Source organism: Aethalodelphis obliquidens, unplaced genomic scaffold (assembly GCF_003676395.1).
Source record: "Aethalodelphis obliquidens isolate GAN/ISIS:26980383/991018 unplaced genomic scaffold, ASM367639v1 scaffold39, whole genome shotgun sequence".
NCBI lineage: Eukaryota > Metazoa > Chordata > Mammalia > Artiodactyla > Delphinidae > Aethalodelphis > Aethalodelphis obliquidens.
The window spans coordinates 1,694,625-1,713,163 of NW_020837983.1; the positions used below are offsets into that span (position 1 = coordinate 1,694,625).

At 36.4% G+C, this 18,539-nt stretch overlaps 1 protein-coding gene across 1 annotated transcript in view; it reads left to right on the forward strand.

The window, feature by feature from the left end:
* Positions 1-18,539, forward strand: part of SLC26A7 (solute carrier family 26 member 7) — a 180,384-nt gene that overhangs the window by 114,246 nt on the left and 47,599 nt on the right. Inside the window, exons 7-10 of the mRNA XM_027131385.1 lie at positions 1,875-2,022; positions 4,044-4,157; positions 12,085-12,162; positions 13,344-13,439. Coding sequence (XP_026987186.1) covers positions 1,875-2,022; positions 4,044-4,157; positions 12,085-12,162; positions 13,344-13,439 — 436 coding nt within the window. The remainder of the gene's footprint in view (positions 1-1,874; positions 2,023-4,043; positions 4,158-12,084; positions 12,163-13,343; positions 13,440-18,539) is intronic.

An 18,539-nucleotide genomic window follows, 5' to 3' on the forward strand; every position in this document is an offset into this window, starting at 1 on the left:
TATTTATAAATTTGGGACAAAGTTAGAGTTGCTGAGTCCTCTATATTTTTATTTTCCAGTCCCAAAGTTTGGCTTCTAACTGCATTAAAATGGAGGGACAGTAGAAAAATTCTCATAGATTAAAAAGATAATTTAAAAAAATCCTGTCTTTAGCCTTTATGCTAAAGATATAGGCTAATAGTGATTATTGGAATCAATTTGTGTTTTCTAAAGGGTTCTCTACTTTTCACCTTCAAATTTAGTTTATTGTTTTTTTCTCTAGCTTAGTTTATCATTATTAATAATTAGGCAAGCTCAATTTTTTATGAAACAAAAGTTCTTATAGTTTGAAATGGTAACACTTTTATGTATCATATATCTTAGGGCTTGTAATGGTACAAATCAATTTGACTTGGGGATAAACTTGAGGGAGTGGGTAAAAAAAAATATGCCTCTCCTCCATGCAGTCTAATTCTTCTTTATTTTGAGTAACCTTTCCAGACCCATCTTCTTAAAGAATCATAGGAAAAACATGGCATTAATAAGAAATGGAGCTGAGGTTGAATTCATTTTGTGATTTAGATACATTTCTCAAAATGTTTTCTCCTCTATACATTGCATTAGTGGTACTTGGTCTGGAGATTGTGGGGAGAATTAAATAAAACTGCTAACATGAAAGTGCTGAGCATTCAATTTACATGCTCAGTATTAAATCAGCATGAATTAATTTACCTTTTTCTTCTACTTTTGCCCCAGAGGGTTTTTTTTAAAGAGGGGAAGTAAGTGTCACAAAGCATCATCAGGGATAAATAAACAATAACACTGGGCTCAAGTGGTTTTCCAAAAGACAATGACTGTGTATTAGTTGGAAGAAATATTTTAAACAGTTATTTAAAACTGAGAAACAGCTAACTGTGGTCCTGTATTTTGCAACAGAATGTAACTGGACACTTTATAGATATTTTTCTTAACATGTGATACATAGAGTCAAAAAACAAAATTCAACTGAGTACATTTAGAGGTCTTATTGACTTTGTTCAACAATTCCTTAATTGAGCAGCAACCCATCTAGCAAATCGAAAGGAGCCCTGAAGAGCTGTACAAAATGAAAGGCTTTTATAGTCAGAAGGGGAAGAGCAGAAAAAGGAAGTTTCTAACAAAGAGTGGATTGTTTCAGGCAAGGTCACTTTCCTATGTGGGACAGAAGGGCAAATTACCTCCCTAGTGCTGACCAGGTAATTCTAAATTGACTGGCTAAGGTTACATTCCTGGGAAAGGCTGAAACTGCAGTTAAATTAGGTAGTTTGCTTAAATTCTTAGTTTGCTTAAATGGGGCTTAGCACAAGTGACTCCATTGTGGGCCTGTTGTCTCTTTTTTAACAATAGTTAAGTGTACTGTGAAAGAATCATGTTAAAAAACATAATTAAGATTATAAACTCAATGGAAAATTTAAGGATTAGCTCAAGAATCGTAGCTCACAGTAAACTAATGTTTGGATACAGCACTGCAGTATTCAAGGCAGGAAATACAGTTTCTAATGCCAGCCAAATAAAAGTTTAGGAAGATTCAATGAAAGAATGCTCCAGATTTGTTTTTGTTCTGATACAGGAAATTTTTGTTGAGTCAAATTTTCTGTGCTATAACCTGAATTCTCTGGGAGTGAATGCCAGTTAGACGCATGGAGCTGTCCTTGTGGTGTTCTTTGTGATTTTGCTTTTCTGCTAAATAATGTTGAAAACAAAAGGCTTCTAAGGGTAAGATTGCTTGGTTTTCTCAGTGATATTTCATATATTCTATGTAAACTTCAGAGTCATTGCCATAGTTGAATTCACTGCAAGTTGTTACAGAAATAACATGAAAGTTGATGAGTTCAATATGGTCTTTCTTTCAACAGAATTCCTCCACCTAGAGCTCCCCCAATGAACATCCTCTCTGCAGTAATCACTGAAGCTTTTGGAGTGGCACTTGTAGGCTATGTGGCCTCACTGGCTCTTGCTCAAGGATCTGCCAAAAAATTCAAATATTCAGTTGATGACAACCAGGTGGAGTACACCCCAACCCCTCTCCACACCTCTCCATAGCTATTGTATCACTGTACGGTGTACTCCCAGATCCTGAAAATGTTGAACTTATGAAAAATACAACTTTCCTAAGTGTATAACACAAATGGGTAGAAGAAAACAAAAGAAAATATCTAAGTCATTCATAGAAAGGTGAAAATCTGACTTTCGTGGATTGGTTATGGTACACTCTGTTTTTTAGAGAGGGGCATCTTGATGATTTGGTTTTAGGAGAGAATCTAAATATATTTATCATTGCATGCTGACTTAAAAATTTTGGATTTCAAAATACAAAGAACACTAATATTACTCTTCTTAGTAAAAAACTAAAGGTTGCAAGGGTCTATTCTTAGAATACCAAAGGATGAAGATTTTATTGAGCATGTTTCTGAATCTACCTCTGCTAGTGTCTTGTCTCAAGCCCTGTGGCCCTACATTTCTGCACAGGCCTGCAGAGATAGCTATGGAATAGTGGTTAGAATGCCAAAGTACCTATATCTAAATCTCACTCTGAAATTGTTTCTGTGCCCCAGTTTTGTCATCTGTAAAAAAGCAGATTTATTCATTCAACAGATGTGTATTGAACCCTACTATTTACCAGGTACTGGCCTAGGAACAAGGGATACAATGGTACATAATGCAGACCATGTCTTTCCTCATCTCAAAACCTCCCAGTGGCTTCCCATAGTACTCAGATTAAAAGCCTATTACCAAGGCTTACAAGGCCATACTTGACCTTGTCACCATCCCCTTTCCTCTATGATCTCATATTTCTTTTATAGTTCTAGCCACACTTACTGCCTTGTTTTTCCTTGAGTTCACTAGTCATGTTTCTAGCTCAGGACATTTGTACTTGCTGTCCCCGTTTCCAGGAATTTTGTACCCTCAGGTAGCTGCATGCCTCCTTTATTCAAATGTTCCCTTCTCAGGGAGTCCTTCCTTGGTAAGCTAAAATCCTAAATTCCAAAATTTTCCACTCCCTTCTCTGCTTTACTTTCCATATTCATCTTGTTTATTGTCAGCATTTCCTCATTAGAACTCCAGTCTGTGAGGGCAGGGATTTTTGTCTGTATTATTTACTGGCAACAGCAGAAGCAGGAAAATATTAGGAGGCTTTTGCAATAATCCAAATGACACTTGATGACTTGGACCAGGATGTAGCAGTGAAGGAGATGAGAAAGGGACAAATTCTGCATTGGATGTGGACACCATCTGGGAAAAGGGGTAGTCAAGACTATCTCTAAAGCTTTTGGCCCAAGCAACTGGAGCTTGAGACAGGGAAGGATGTGGGAGAACCAGGGTGGGAATATATAGAGCATAGACTGATTAGGTAAGTTTGAGATACCTGTTAACCATCCAAATGAAAATGCTGAGTGGCTATGTCAGTCTGAAATTCAGAAGAGTGGTCTAGGCTAGAGATATAAATTTGGGGGCTGTCAACGTGTATTTGGGTAGCTAAGATTAGAGAGGGAAGTGGTCCAATACCTGTGATTGGTTAGATGAGAAGGAACCACAAAGGAGACTGAGAAGTGGTGACCAGGGAGGTAGGAGAAAACCAGGAGGGTGAGAGGTCCTAGAAGGAGCCTTTAAGGAGGAGGAAGTGAGCGACTGTGTCAAATGCTAATTTTAGGCCAGGTAGGGTAGGAATTAACCATTGGATTTAGCACTGTGGAAGTCATTGGTGGAGTGGTGGGAACAAAACCTTGATTCTAATGTCCTGAAAGAGGAGAAATTGGCAACCGATACAATAAATACCGTGTACTTCCCTATAAAGTTGTTATTGTTATAAGGATTAAACAATGAAGTGCTTAGAACAGTTTCTGGCTCATTGTAAGCACTCAGTAAATGTTAGCTCTTCTTAAAATAATGGTTAAATTACGACCAGTGGAGAGAACATAAATAGAATACAGAATAAGTTTCATTCCATGACAAGTTTTACCTGTGGTCTCTAAAAGTTGATTGTGATTAGGAAATGATATATTCTCCTATTATCATTCCTGTAGGAACTTTTGGCCCATGGCCTCAGCAATGTGATTCCTTCATTTTTCTTCTGCATACCAAGTGCTGCTGCCATGGGAAGGACCGCTGTCCTATATAGCACGGGAGCAAAGACACAGGTAACTTTATTTTCAGCAGGGACAAAAGAACTGATGGGCCTTTACTCTCCTTGGAGAGTGGGAAGAATGAGCTTCTCTCTAAAATCCTGAGAATATTTTTACGTCTTCAATTTCTTAAAACTAGTATCAAGGAATTCTATCTCTTCTCTTTCTTAGGAAAGATCCTTAAGAAGCTGAATGATTCAACGAGCAGACAAAAAAATCCTGTATTAATGGCAGCTTTATTGTTGTCAATCTTTGAACAAATGCTCCCTCTAGTGGTGTCTCTGATTGTACTTTTTGCTAATCTAACCAGTCAATTTGAAATTTTAAAATTTTTGTTCACTTCCTTTAAATAAAATGAAAAAAACTGTATGAAAAATCAGTCCTTGACAATGACATTCCTGTCTATAGAGATGTACATGTATGTAAATGAATAATACGATGTCTGTGCACATTCCGGTTTAAAGAAACAATTATGTATTTTTAGGAACTCAAATCAATTTGACATTTGAGAACCTTTTATATACTAGTTATTATGCTTGGTACTGATAAGATGTCGATGGTAGTAATAAAGATGTTTCTGTGATGATGATGATGGTGGTGGTGTTGGTGGAAACATATATCAAGTTATATGCATGTCATACATTTTATATAAATGAACTCATTTAATCTTTTAGGTACCTCTATGAAGGAGATGTAATTATTATGCTAGGATTCCACATGAGAAAGTTGAGGAAAAGAGGGTTAAACTAACTTGTCCAAGTCACAGAGCTTGTAAGTGGTAGAGCTGGGATTTGAACCCAGATAGATCTACTCCAAATCTTGCATTCTTAACTACTGTTCTATACAAGAAAATTCATGTATATGTTAATTTAATAAATTAACATTAACACCTAACCATTATAAAACAATTCACACTTATTTTAAATTGGAGTTGAATGAGAATTTATAAAACATTTTATGTGATAATTTAAACATTTATTAGGAGTTTACCTTATATTAAGTCCTTTTCAGGGGTTGTAGAAGAGTAAATTTGAAAAGGATATGGTTCTTGACATTGGGGGCAAGTGGCCAGAGAAAGACGGGTAAATGAACATTAAAATATTGTGTAAAATTAACGAATAAAATTTGATGAACGTACCATGGAGCAGAGGGGAAGCAGCAACAAATTCTGAATCTATGATAATTTGACATATTATTGCCACAACTCATCATCAAAGATGTGTAATTCTCATTCAACATTGTTTTACATGACAATTTGATTTTTACAAAGTTCGTGATTTAAAGCATAAGTTCATCATGTGTATTGGCATAAACATTTTTGCAAACTCTCACATACTTGTAACCTAAATTTGAATGTTTAATACATAGTATACTCAAGTATCATTCCTTACTCTGGAGACTCTTCTATCTATAAAATTCTAGGATTCTATAGTGGTTTCCACCTAGTTTCTTACAAGGATGAGTGTGTTAGATTTCCTCTCATCATTTCTGCATGGTATTCTATTCATCAGACTTCAGAAGAAACAAAAGGTACCTAACAAAACACTAGTTCAGGGAAACAAAGCTTGGCAGCACAGTATTTTCATGCTGATCTGCTTGTTGAGATTGTCGCTAATCTGCTCAACAATTTCCATTAAATTGCACAGAGAAGGAATCTGATTTACTGTGCATACCCAAATCGAGGATGCTTTCCCATGGTAGTCATTTTGGCATTAAAACTATTAAGTTTACGTGGAGATAACTGACATGATTTGAAGAAGGCACTGGGTGAGCCAAGTCTTAAAAGTTTTGTTCTAAATAGGCTGTGAAACCAGTTTTCTATGTGACAATACTTCACAAAGCAATCCCTTAAATAGCTCTGTCTCTCCTAGGTACTAGACTTATACCCAGTAAGTTAATCTAGAAGAATTAAAACGCTTCCACTTTTAGGCTAATAATAGCCAATCAAAATAGCAGTGGGAACCACCTTGCATTTGTCAATTATTTCACCAACTGACTCTTTCTTGTTCAGAAACACTATTAGTATTTCTGTAGAAAGATATCTTTTAAAATACAAATATGATCTTGTTACTTCCTCCTAGAGCCCATAAAAGGTTTTACGTAGGTCTTAGAATTCAAACCTTTATGTTACCAAAACTGAGTGCTTTTGAAGCTAGCAGAAGTTGGTTCACGTAGTTTAAGGAAAGAGGCCATCTCCATAACATAAAAGTGCAAGGGTGGCTTCCCTGGTGGCACAGTGGTTGAGAGTCCACCTGCCGATGCAGGGGACACGGGTTCGTGACCCGGTCTGGGAAGATCCCACATGCCACGGAGCGGCTGGGCCCGTGAGCCATGGCCGCTGAGCCTGCGCGTCCGGAGCCTATGTTCCACAACGGGAGAGGCCACAGCAGTGAGAGGCCTGCGTACCGCACAAAAAAAAAAAAAAAAAAAAAAGAATTAATGAAAAATGAAAGTATCTGATAATTATAAAACTAGTCAATTTTGCTGATACTTTTACCAAGTCCAAGCTTGCTCTGCTCACCGCACGACAGGCCAATAAATTGGGAGACGAGGTGTTGAGGCAAGGAATAGCGACTTTATTCAGAAAGATTGGCGTCTGAGAAGATGGCAGACTAATGGAAATATTCAATTTCTCAGATCTTCCTCTTGGTCTGGAATTTGACCAGTATTTGGGAGACATTTCATGACCAAATTTTGTCCCACAGCACTGGGAGGCTCATCCCAGATCAGGCAAAAATTCTTGTTGATATGCCACTCCAGGTGCTAATTTCTGGATTAGGCCCTGTTGATAATTAAAGATTCTCTGAATCCTCTGTCTTTCTAGTCTATTGTGATCCAAGAAATGTTTTCCCTTATTGCTTCTTCCCATACTTAGAATCATACTATTACAATTATTATATAAGAGTCATAAATGTGATCTATTTCCTCAGGATGTTTAGCCATCATCAATTTTGTTGGAGGCTTGATTACACACTGTAAGAGACAGCAATCTTATAAAATAGACAGGATATAAGTAATGCAGGTAGTAACATTGACAAAGTCAGTGCAGCAGGAAGACACAAAGCATAAACAATTTGGAAACAAAGAATAAGCAAAAGCAATGCTTAATATAACTGGTTGTAATCCAGTTACAATAAACCATCAAGTCCACAGGAGAGCCAGCTGGAGAAGCCAAATTCAGGCAGGATCAGGTAGAGAGAAAAAGATAAATGTTTCATCTTTGTTTACAAGGGTATACTTCATCAACTTGTTGTAGGTCATAACATAAGAGAAAAGGTTTTTCTGGAAAACAAAGGTTAAGGCTAGTATATTTCCCAAAGTCATATAGTTATAAATCATATTCATCAGTTCATTCAGTCCCATGTAATTAATTCCTGTTGATCTGGATGAAGTAATCAGTTCATCCAGATTTGTCATTTGTTACTCAGTCTAGTAGTATTATCTAAAGGCTATCAGAAACATATTTGTTAAAAAAAGTTCCTTTTTATGAGCCTTCTTGAAGATGTAGCAGTTTTGCAAATCATCACCTAAGCTGCCTATGAATGACAAAAGTCTTAAAATGGCAAGGATAAAGATGTGATTAGAATTCTTCTTGGCAAAGAAGCTTATCCAAGTTGTTGTGACATACAGCATTTTAAGATAACAACTAAAAGTATAATATTATACCAGAACATATGCAAATTTCAAAAACTTTGTGTGAATTTTAGAAAATCTATTTTAATAACATTTATTCATACCATATAATCTGAGGAGGCTTATTGCTCATTTGACAATGCTTTCCATGTAATTTAGCATACCAACCAATTCTAGTCAGTTTAATATATATAAATATATATATATATATAAAATATTTATTTTCCTCTGAGGTGCCTTAGGGTCACAGTTCCCTAGCCCCCCCAAAAGGAAGAAAATCCCAATGAACGCTTTGCTGCAGGCAAAACCAATGCAGTAGGGAAGTATACCCTGGTGTTGTCACATACAAGTCCTGTTATCAAATCAGTCTCTCGCGGTCACTGTTCCTCAGCCACAAAAAAGGAAGATTCCGAAACAATACCCCATCAGTCCGAAAGGGAAGAACCCCCAACCAATGCCCCATCGAAGATAAAGCTGAATGAATGACCAAGGCTAGTTCAAAAGGGAAAATCCCAATCAACGCTCCACCACAGGTGAAACCTATGCAATAAGGAAGACTCTCTGGGGCCCTCTGAAGCATCCCAAAGCTAGCTGAAGTCAAAAGAACTTTAATTAGAATTTGATAGGAAATTCATCCAAAATATCAAAAAGTTTTTTCTTAAAAAGCATTTGGTCAGATAGAATATTTAAGAACAAAAACAGCTCAATTAAGGGCAAGATAGTTCGCACAATATGTTATCAAAAGCAGCATTCTAAGTAAACTTGTTCTCTTAGCAGAGAGGAGCCAAGTCTGGTCCTGCACCGGTCTACTTTTAATAACAAAATCCATTTACCCAATTAAGTTTAATATAATCTCAGTCTGACCATGCATAAAACTCCTTTTTACTCAAAACATATGTCCCACTTTCCTATTATATAGTGAAAGATTTTATTTTTAGTAGCTTTAATTACATATTTAAATTAGAGTCCCCAACTCTTAAAAACCTTAATTTTTAGTGAAAACCAAGTGGCAAGTAATAGTTACCAAAATCTGGAGACACTATTTTAGATAATTTTCAGAACATAATTATTCCTATAGCATTTACCTGAAAGCTCTTATCTCATTTACATTTAAAGTTTCATCCTATCAAGTTATTTTCCTTGCAACAGATGTAATAAGGTCTTATTTCATTCCTAGGTACAATAAAGTATTATGCCTAATATTAATGACTCTAAAGACATGTCTATATTAATTAGATCAACAAGCTTAAGCCACCTTCAATACCAGATATCAGTTTAATGTTGAATATTTTCTAGATCACATGAGCCCAAAATTCCTTCTGGCCAGTTTTATATTCCTGAGTATTTATATAAGTGCTTAATTTTTTTTAAAGAGCAAAACTAAACAGACAAATCACACAAAGAAACATACACACACTCACAAAAGAGAAAAAAACAAAAAAGGAAGAGAGCAACCAAACCAATAAACAAACTCAGAAATGAAAAAAACCACTAAAAACTAAATTAAGATAAACATAAAACCAAAAATAAGTCAAACACAGAAATTAAACCCCAAGTCCACAGTTGTCCCCAACGTCCACAGTCTCAATTTTGGGAACACTTGTTGTCTATTCAGGAATGCCACAGATGCAGGGTTTGCCAAGCCAATTGTGGGGATGTAATCTGCTACTCCTGAGGCTGCACAGAGAGATTTCCCTTTCTCTTCTTTTGTCGCGCAGCTCCTGCAGTTCAGCTTTGGTTTTGGCCCTGCCTCTGCATGTAGGCTGCCCTCAGGTATCTCTTCCCCACCCAGACAAGACAAGGTTAAAACAGAGGCTGATTAGGGCTCTCTTGCTCACTCAGGCCGAGGAGAGGGAGGGGTACGCTAGTCACAATTGTGATGTGGGGAATGCCTGCGGTGGCAGAGGCCGGTGTAAAGTAGCAACAGCCTGAGGTGTGCTATGTGTTCTCCCAGGGAAGTTGGCCCTGGATCATGGTGCCCTGGCAGTGGTGTGCTGACAGGCTCCCAGGAAGGTGTGGGTAGTGACCTGCACTTGCACACAGGACTCTTGGTGGCAGCGGCGGCAACAGTAGCAGTCCGTGCCTGCCTTTGGGTCTGAGATGATAGCCGCGGCTTGCGCCCATCTCTCGAGCTCACTTAGGCGGTGCTCTGACGTCTGTGGGCACACAGAGCAGGAAGACCCTCTCCTTGCGCACCCCAAAACAATGGTCTCTTGCCTCTCCAGCAGGTCCAGACTTTTTCCCAGACTCGCTCCTGGCTAGCTGTGGTGTACTAGCCCCTTTCAGGCTGTCTTCACGCAGCCAACACCAATCCTCTCCCTGGGGTCTGGCCTGCAAAGCCCAAGCCTCAGCCCCAGCCCCCTCCCACTGGTTGGCACCGATCCTCTGTGTGGGAATCTCTCCACTTTGCCCTCCACACCCTGTTGTGCTCTCCTCTGACACCCTGAAGCTCCCCCTTCCCGGCCAGTGAAGGGGCTTCCTAGTGTGTGGAAACTTTTCCTGCTTCACAGCTTCCTCCCAGAGGTGCAGGTCCCATCCTGGTTCCTTTGTCTCTATTTTTTTTTTTTCTTTTGCCATACCCAGGTAAGTGAGGATATTCTCTCCTTTTTGGAAGTTTGAGGACTTCTGCCAGCGTTCAGTAGGTGTTCTATAGGAGTTGTTCCACATGTAGATGTATTTTTGATGTATTTGTGGGGAGGAAGGTGATCTCCACATCTTAATCCTCCACCATCTTTGAAAGTCCTCCTCATGCCATTTTCTTTTGATATGAAGTGCACCTTAGCGGTTGGTGTCTTTCTCTTTCCACATAAACATGGATATACTGAGTCACACGGGTATCTGAATGAATCCTTTAATCTGCCTTCTGACAACTAGCTCTCTCCAGTCTAGTGGAGTTACAGGCATAATATTTTGTTATTTAAAAATTATTATCATGTAAAATCACCAGTTACTCCTAAATAATCAGTCTAGTGACAGTTTTGTGTACTATAACTTCTTTTATGGACAATCTTTAGTTCTCTAATGACTTATTTCCCACAGAAGGACTTTTCCCCCTTTATATGCTGGGGAGTGATGTAGATGAGCTCCACTAAATATGGAAGGAGCTTGTATCAAGCTTCTTTCATTTAGTTTAATGGTTTTGAGTTTCATCCATGCTGTTGCATGTATCAATAGTCTGTTCTTTTTTATTGTTGAGTAGTATTCTATTGTATGGATGTCCCAAAACTTATCTATTCACCAATTGGTGGACAATTCAGTTATTTACAGTTTTTGGTATTTATGAATAAAACTGCTATAAATATTTACATGTAAGTATTTTCATAGGTGTATGTTTTCCTTTCTCTTAGGTATTTCTGGGTCATACATAACTCCATAAGAAGCTGCCAAACTGGTTTTGAAGTGGCTGTACCATATTGAATTACCACTAGTAGTGTCTGAGAACTCTAGTTGCTCTGAGTCCTTGCCAGCCCTTGCTATTGATTATTTGTTTATATATTTATTTTTAGCCACTCTAATAGGCTTTATTTCCTTTGATTTTTCCATAAAGATATTTTAGGTATCGTTTTGGTCCTGTGAAAGCCCTCTTTCCTCTTGTTAGGCTGATAGTTTGGCTAAATGTTTCTATTAAGACATGAGCATTTGCTTATGTGAAATTTGTTCTCCATTAAGTGGAGCATAGCTAGGAGTGAGCTGTTTTGAATTACCTTTTGTCAGCAAGTTGAGTTGGTTAGAACACAATACTAATGACTTTTCAGGATTAATAAAATTAAGTCTGTTTCACTGCAGAGACTGCTTCCTTAATCCCATATAACTGTTTCATATTAACAAAGGACTCCAACGAAGAGAGTAAAGGCTTCTGTGGAAATTTGTCATCAGCACAGAAAAACCCTAAGCTGCATATTCAGTTATTACCCAAACAACTAGGAAACAACTAGGAGAAGGGGGGCCAGGCTGAACAACTATAGGCTAAAGGACTTTTAGCTGAAATGTCATTTTCACTATTAAACAGACAAACAAACAAAAAAGCCATGCTGTGATGTGTGATAAAAGTTGATGGTGTCCTATTTCTTTGTTTAGAATTGCTTTTTTTGTCATTGCTGACTTAATTTGATTGTACCAGTTTGTCAGCTGTCACATTTGGGTTCCTTCAGCTACAAAATATAGATGACAGTCTATTTAATTTAACAATCATGTGCCAACATTTTGTTTCTTCTTATCAAGAAGAACAAAGAATTATCTTTTTCCCTCTATAACTTTGGAATAATAAGAAAGTTCAAGCTTTCTTTTTTGTCTGTCTTGTATTTTACAGGTGGCTTGTCTAATATCTTGCATTTTCATCCTGATAGTCATCTATGCAATAGGACCCTTGCTTTACTGGCTGCCCATGGTAAGTAGTGCTTTTTATTATTTACTTTTTAACTTTACTTTTAATGAGAATCATTGTATTTTAAAAATTTCTTTGAAGAACAACCTCAATGATCCTAAATCTGAAACCTTATGTGACATAAGTAATGGCTGAATGGAGGAAAGGTAGAAAGAGTCCACATTTGATGGGGAAGGTATGGGAGGGTACTATGGCTGTTTTCTAATTCTTAGGCTTTTGTATAAAAATGACATCGTGGAATTAGATTTATTCTGTATTCATTTGGAAGGTGGAACTAGGCAATCTCTGTTACAAGATGTACATGACATTCTTTTATTCTTTTTTTTTTGGCTGTGCCATGTGGCATGCTGGACCTTAGTTTACTGACCAGGGATTGAACCTGCACCCCCTGCAGTGGAAGCACAGAGTCTTAACCACTGGACCACCAGGGAAGTCTGTTATAAGAAGTAGACTTTGGAAGAATTTTATAAAATTTGTACTCTTAGAAAATACATACTGGGCAAGAGAGTAGGCAACAAAATGCATCTTGCCACCCTGATGCATGGTTATACAAAGTGACTCAGAGTATTAGTACACGTATTTACCTTGCTTTTCAGAAGCCTGGGGCACTAAAGTGATGTGAGTAAGATCCTGGTCTTCAGAGATCCAGAGACGGTGTCAGTCCTTTCTTGTTCTAATTCTTCTTTCATGTAATAAGAATAAATCACTTTCACGAGAGGATCTCCCAATAACCAAGTTCACTTTTCAAGAGAGTTATAAATATATTCAGGTGAAACCAGAAAACTGATACTCAAGACAATTATAAAGAAATACATTATATAAATATTTAATTTTTGCAACAAACAGATTTCAAACAAATGGCAGTGAATAATTATTATAAAGTTAAGAGGACATTCAGCCTTATAACATTCACCCTTATAATTCACTACTTTTCTTTTCCTTTCTTCCTTTTTTTTAGAATGCCATAACATGTACCCTGTGATTTTCTAGAATTGCTATTATATTCCTAAAGTACAATAATAGGTTAGTTCTAAACAAAATGAATATTACTTCAGTCTTCTAAATGGTTATTTCTTTCCTTTAGTAAGTACTTCAAAGACAAAGACATAAAAATACAATGATTCTTTTAAATTTAGATTAAAATCTTTATCTTGCACCTTCATCAACTTATTTCTTATTTGTAGTGTGTTCTTGCAAGTATTATTGTCGTGGGACTGAAGGGAATGCTAATACAGTTTCGGGATTTAAAAAAATATTGGAATGTGGATAAAATTGATTGGGTAAGTAGAAATTTGATCTAAAATTACTATCTTTGGCTTAAACACATGTTACAAAATAAGCTTTAATAGTTCCATTTGCAAAAAATAGTTTTAGCCATTTGAGACTTACATTTTACAAGCTATCTTTTTTCAAACTCAATAAAAATATTAAAATGTAAAATATCTTTATAAGAAACAGAAATGGAATTCTGTCAAATTTTGATTGATGTGTTTAAGAACTTTTAAAGAAATGCTAGCTAACTTGAGTTGTTTGGGGATTCCCAGTTTCCATTATGAATTGATTCTGGAAGTGAAGTTCATCAAAGAATAGCTAGTAGAAATATGACTATTTATAACATACATGAAAAGCCAGCATTAATTGCTAAGAAATGTATGCTGCATTAATATAGGGTAAACATATTAATAGTGACCATATTCATTCTAAATACAAACAGTCTCATGAATTGTTTTTTAAATGTGTTACATTGAGAGGAGCATTATGTTAATAGGATATTGCTAGGAACAGATTAAATTATATTGAACAATGATAAAATATGAATTTTACTAACATAAATGTTTAATATACTTGTTCTAGAGAAATGTATCTATGCAAGAACATCCAAAATTCTCTCCCTCTCCTATATAGGTGAATTATTTCATGAGTAGCCTCTGTTTAGCTTTATTATGGCTTTCACCATATTGAAATGCAATTATTTATGTATTCTCCCTCCTTCATGGCCTTTGATCTGAGACATTTTGGGGGATTACTTATGCTGGCAAGTACTTTAATAATACTCCTCTTAAAAAGAGTCATGTACCACAATGTTCATTGCAGCACTATTTACAATAGCCAGGACATGGAAGCAACCTAAATGTCCATTAACAGATGAATGGATAAAGAAGATGTGACACATATATACAATGGAATATTACTCATCCATAAAAAGAAATGAAATTGAGTTATTTGTAGTGAGGTGGATGGACCTAGAGTCTGTCATACAGAGTGAAGTAAGTCGGAAAGAGAAAAACAAATACTGTATGATAACACATATATATGGAATCTAAAAAAAAAAAAGAAGAAAAGGTTTTGATGAACCTAGGGACAGGACAGGAATAAAGATGCAGACATAGAGAATGGACTTGAGGACACGGGGAGGGGGAAGCATAAGCTGGAATGAAGTGAGAGAGTAACATTGACATATATACACTACCAAATGTAAAATAGATAGTTAGTGGGAAGCAGCTGCATAACACAGAGAGATCATCTCTGTGCTTTGTGACCACCTAGAGGGGTGGGATAGGGAGGGTGGGAGGGAGGCGCAAGAGGGAGGGGATATGGGGAGATATATGTATACATATAGCTGATTCACTTTGTTATACAGCAGAAACTAACACAACATTGTAAAGCAATTATACTCCAATAAAGATGTTAAAAAAAGATAATACTCCTCTTAAGTCTCAATATTACTGAGCTTCTACCAAGGTACAATAGTGGGTGCCATGTGGAATTCAGAGATGAATAAAGAAATACTTACCTTCTTTAGACACTAATATTTGTGCAGGATGCAGGCACAGAAACAGTAACTATTATATGACGCAGATACAATATGACCTGGAAGCAAAAGAAAAAACTTAGTACTGGAGAAAAATAGAGGCTGGAACATTTAATTTGTACTAGGTTAATACAGAAGACTTAGAGCAGAGCTGAAATATGAACTGAGACTTGAAGGAACAGTATTTTGTAGGCAGTCCAAGAGACCAAAATTAACTAGGCTGTTGGAGGATAATGACTTTTTTAAGGTGATATATGTGAGGTGGCACATGGAAACAGAAAAATGAGAAGATATAAACTTATTTAACAAGCTCCTGAAAACCCCATGATAAAGATATTTCTAAGGAACTCATTAATCACGTAAGGGGGAGCACATTACCATAATGGAAGGGGAGAGGTGTCAGGGAAGGCTTTTTCCAAGAAATGATGGATAGAACATATAGCATGAAGGTGAGAGTAGTAACAGATGGGGTTGGAAAAGTTAAGAAAGGGTTGGACTGAGAGAGCTGCTTACATCCTGCAAAGATTAGACTTCATCATGAAGGCAGTGCGGCATCACTGAAAGGAGAAATAGGAATAAGATTTATGTATTAGAAAGGTCATATGAGTAATTTGAGGAAGATGGATCGATCTGATGAAGTATGCAACAATTGGAAGCACTTCTTTAATAATTCAGGCAAATAAATCAGGAAGACCTGGACCACAACTAACACTTGAGATTCAAGAGGAAGGTATAGAGTTGAAAAATACTAAAGCGGTTTCATTAGTTATCCCTCATCACCAATTCATCACATGAAGTGCATCAGTCTGGAGTGGCTCCTAAGTTTTCAGTTAAGAACATCACTGGAGGAAAATGATGTCATTCATTGAATTATAGAACATGGAAGCTTATTTAAATGCATTTGGTGGTTACCTTTAGTCTTTAAAAAAATACAGTTTCACATTCCTGAGTTATTTCTTTCAGTTCCTCTAGTTGTATTTTGTATGTTATCACAAAGCAGTTTTCCAAGAAGGGCTCATGTGTTTTATATTCCCAGAACTACTTCATGGTGAAACCATGTTTTCTTTTTATACTAGAAGGAAGTTTTTGCCTGAGTCTAAAATGCCTTCCCCCAGGCTTTTTAAGCTTGAATTATCTTCAGACATTGAGGGATAAGGCAGAGAAATCACAGGTCAACATAATATTTTACTATTTAATGTGAGCTTATTTTTCTAAATGGATGCTCAGTGAGTTTCTTTCTTGCTCATAAAGTTTGGTAATATTGTCAGAATATTTCTTGTGGTTGAACAGTTAGTATCAAATTTCTAAGAGAGTGACATATCCTTGTGATCTCGGAATCAAGAATTACATACAAAATTTTTCTTCTAATATGTCTTTGAATATTTTTTCAAATATATATGTCCTGTTCTCTTAATGAGTTATGTATTTTTAATTTACTTTGTTTCTTAAAATCTGTACATTTTCCCGTGGTTATTTTGGGGTGTGCATGTGTGTGTGTGTGTGTGTGTGTGTGTGTGTGTGTGTGTGCATATGGTTTCTCTGGACTATTCACTGTATCTCTGATTATGTATTTCTTATTGTGATTATCCTATTTAGTAAATTTTAAATATGGCTTTTATCTCTGTAATATTTTTGTTTCCATCCAATTTCTTTCCCAGTTTTTCTTCTTTGACTCTTCATATCTATTTTTGAGGGAGTTTTCCTGAGATTTTATTGCCTAAACTTATCCTCTGTCTCTATTTTGTTACTTTATTTCTTTTTCCCATTTTTATAAATAGCTTCCTTGATTATTCCTTTATGATTATGATGCATCTTTAGTGGACATAGCTATTTGCTGAAAAATAATGTGGGGAGGGCAGAAGGTAGGAAGTGAAGTGGAGCATCTCACGACTCTGATTTAACTATGTCATCTGAAGATTTGTCCCTAGTTGAAATAAAGCCTCACAAATCACAGGCTCTCTGATGATCTTTTACTAGCTGTCTCCTCTACCTTCTTCACCTTGTTTCATCTCTGTCAGTCTCCTTTGGTTAGGAAGCTAGGTTGTAAGTGATACAAATGGCATTTTATCTTACTGCTCTTCTTTATATAGTATCAAATAGATACCATACGGGTACCTTTCCTTCTTCTCTGGTGGTCCACTATTGCCCCTAGAACTTAAAGCTCTTATCAGAAGATTATTGTATAGAATTTTTAAAATTGTGACATTCATGGAGAAATCTATAATTGATTAAACTTTGAGGATAAATTTGTTGGCTTCCAATGTCCTTGATATCTTATAAATTTTGCAACTCTACATTGTATTTTATAGTTAGGAGTTGTGACTATGTTCTTGTTTCATCAAAGCTGGATTTTCCTCCATATATATTCATTTTTATATTTCTTTGGGTGGAGTTTAATAGAGGGGAGTAAAGTAAAAATGATTTTAATACACTATCTAAATCTGATGTCCAAATCTATACTTAGAAAGGTTATTCTGGCAGCAGTATGGCAAATGGATTACAATGCTGATAACAAAAGCAGATAGTTAAGTAGGAGGTTGTTAGAACAGTTTAAGGGAACAATAGCAAAGTATGAACTAGAACATTATCAGTGAATTGAGAAGAGGGTATAATTTGAGATATTTTTTATTAATAATTGATAGGACTTGGAAATGATTGGACAAGTAGATGAAAAAGGAGAAATAGTAAAATATTATTCCAAGGTTTCTGATTGTAGTGTCTTGAAGAATATTAGTGTTATAACTGAAAGAGGACAGTAGAAGAAGGCTTGGGGGATGAAGTTAATGAGTTTGCATTTGGACACACTGAGTTTGAAGGTATTTGGTAGACTGTTTGAAACTGCTTTAATGGCTCATAATTTGTAATCTCCTACATAGAGGTAATAGGTGAAAACCTGGAGTAAGTAGGGAGTATGGTTTGGGAAGAAAATAACGTTGAGAAAGGTGACACAGATATAGCAGGTACATGATAATTAAATGCGATGTTGGGTTTAGCTTGACAATGGCCTCCTGTGGTTGAAGTGGACAGGTATCTCTAGTTGTTAAGGAATTCAACAGTGAGAGGCCATGGGTTATTGGAATATGATCTGGGCAAAGCATTTGTAGTGATAATATTGCACAGACTTTTGTGGATATATGCTAGATCACCCAGTAGACAGAATATGTCCAGATAACTCAATAGTTAGAATATACCTAAATATGAAGCAAAGTTACCAAAAATGTATGTATGTGTAAAGCAATTTGAAGGTTGAAAGTTTAAGAAAACATGTAAGTAGTCATCACAGATGAATGGAGAAAGAAAATGTGGCACATATATACAATGGACTATTAGCCATAAAAAGAAACGAAATTGAGTTTTTTATAATGAGGTGGATGGACCTAGAGTTTGTCATACAGAGTGAAGTAAGTCAGAAAGAGAAAAACAAATACCGCATGCTAATGCATATATATGGAATCAAAAAAAAAAAAAAAAAAGGTTCTGAAGAACCAGGAGCAGGATAGGAATAAAGACGCAGATGTAGAGAATGGGCTTTAGGACACAGGGTGGGGGGAAGGGTAAGCTGGGACGA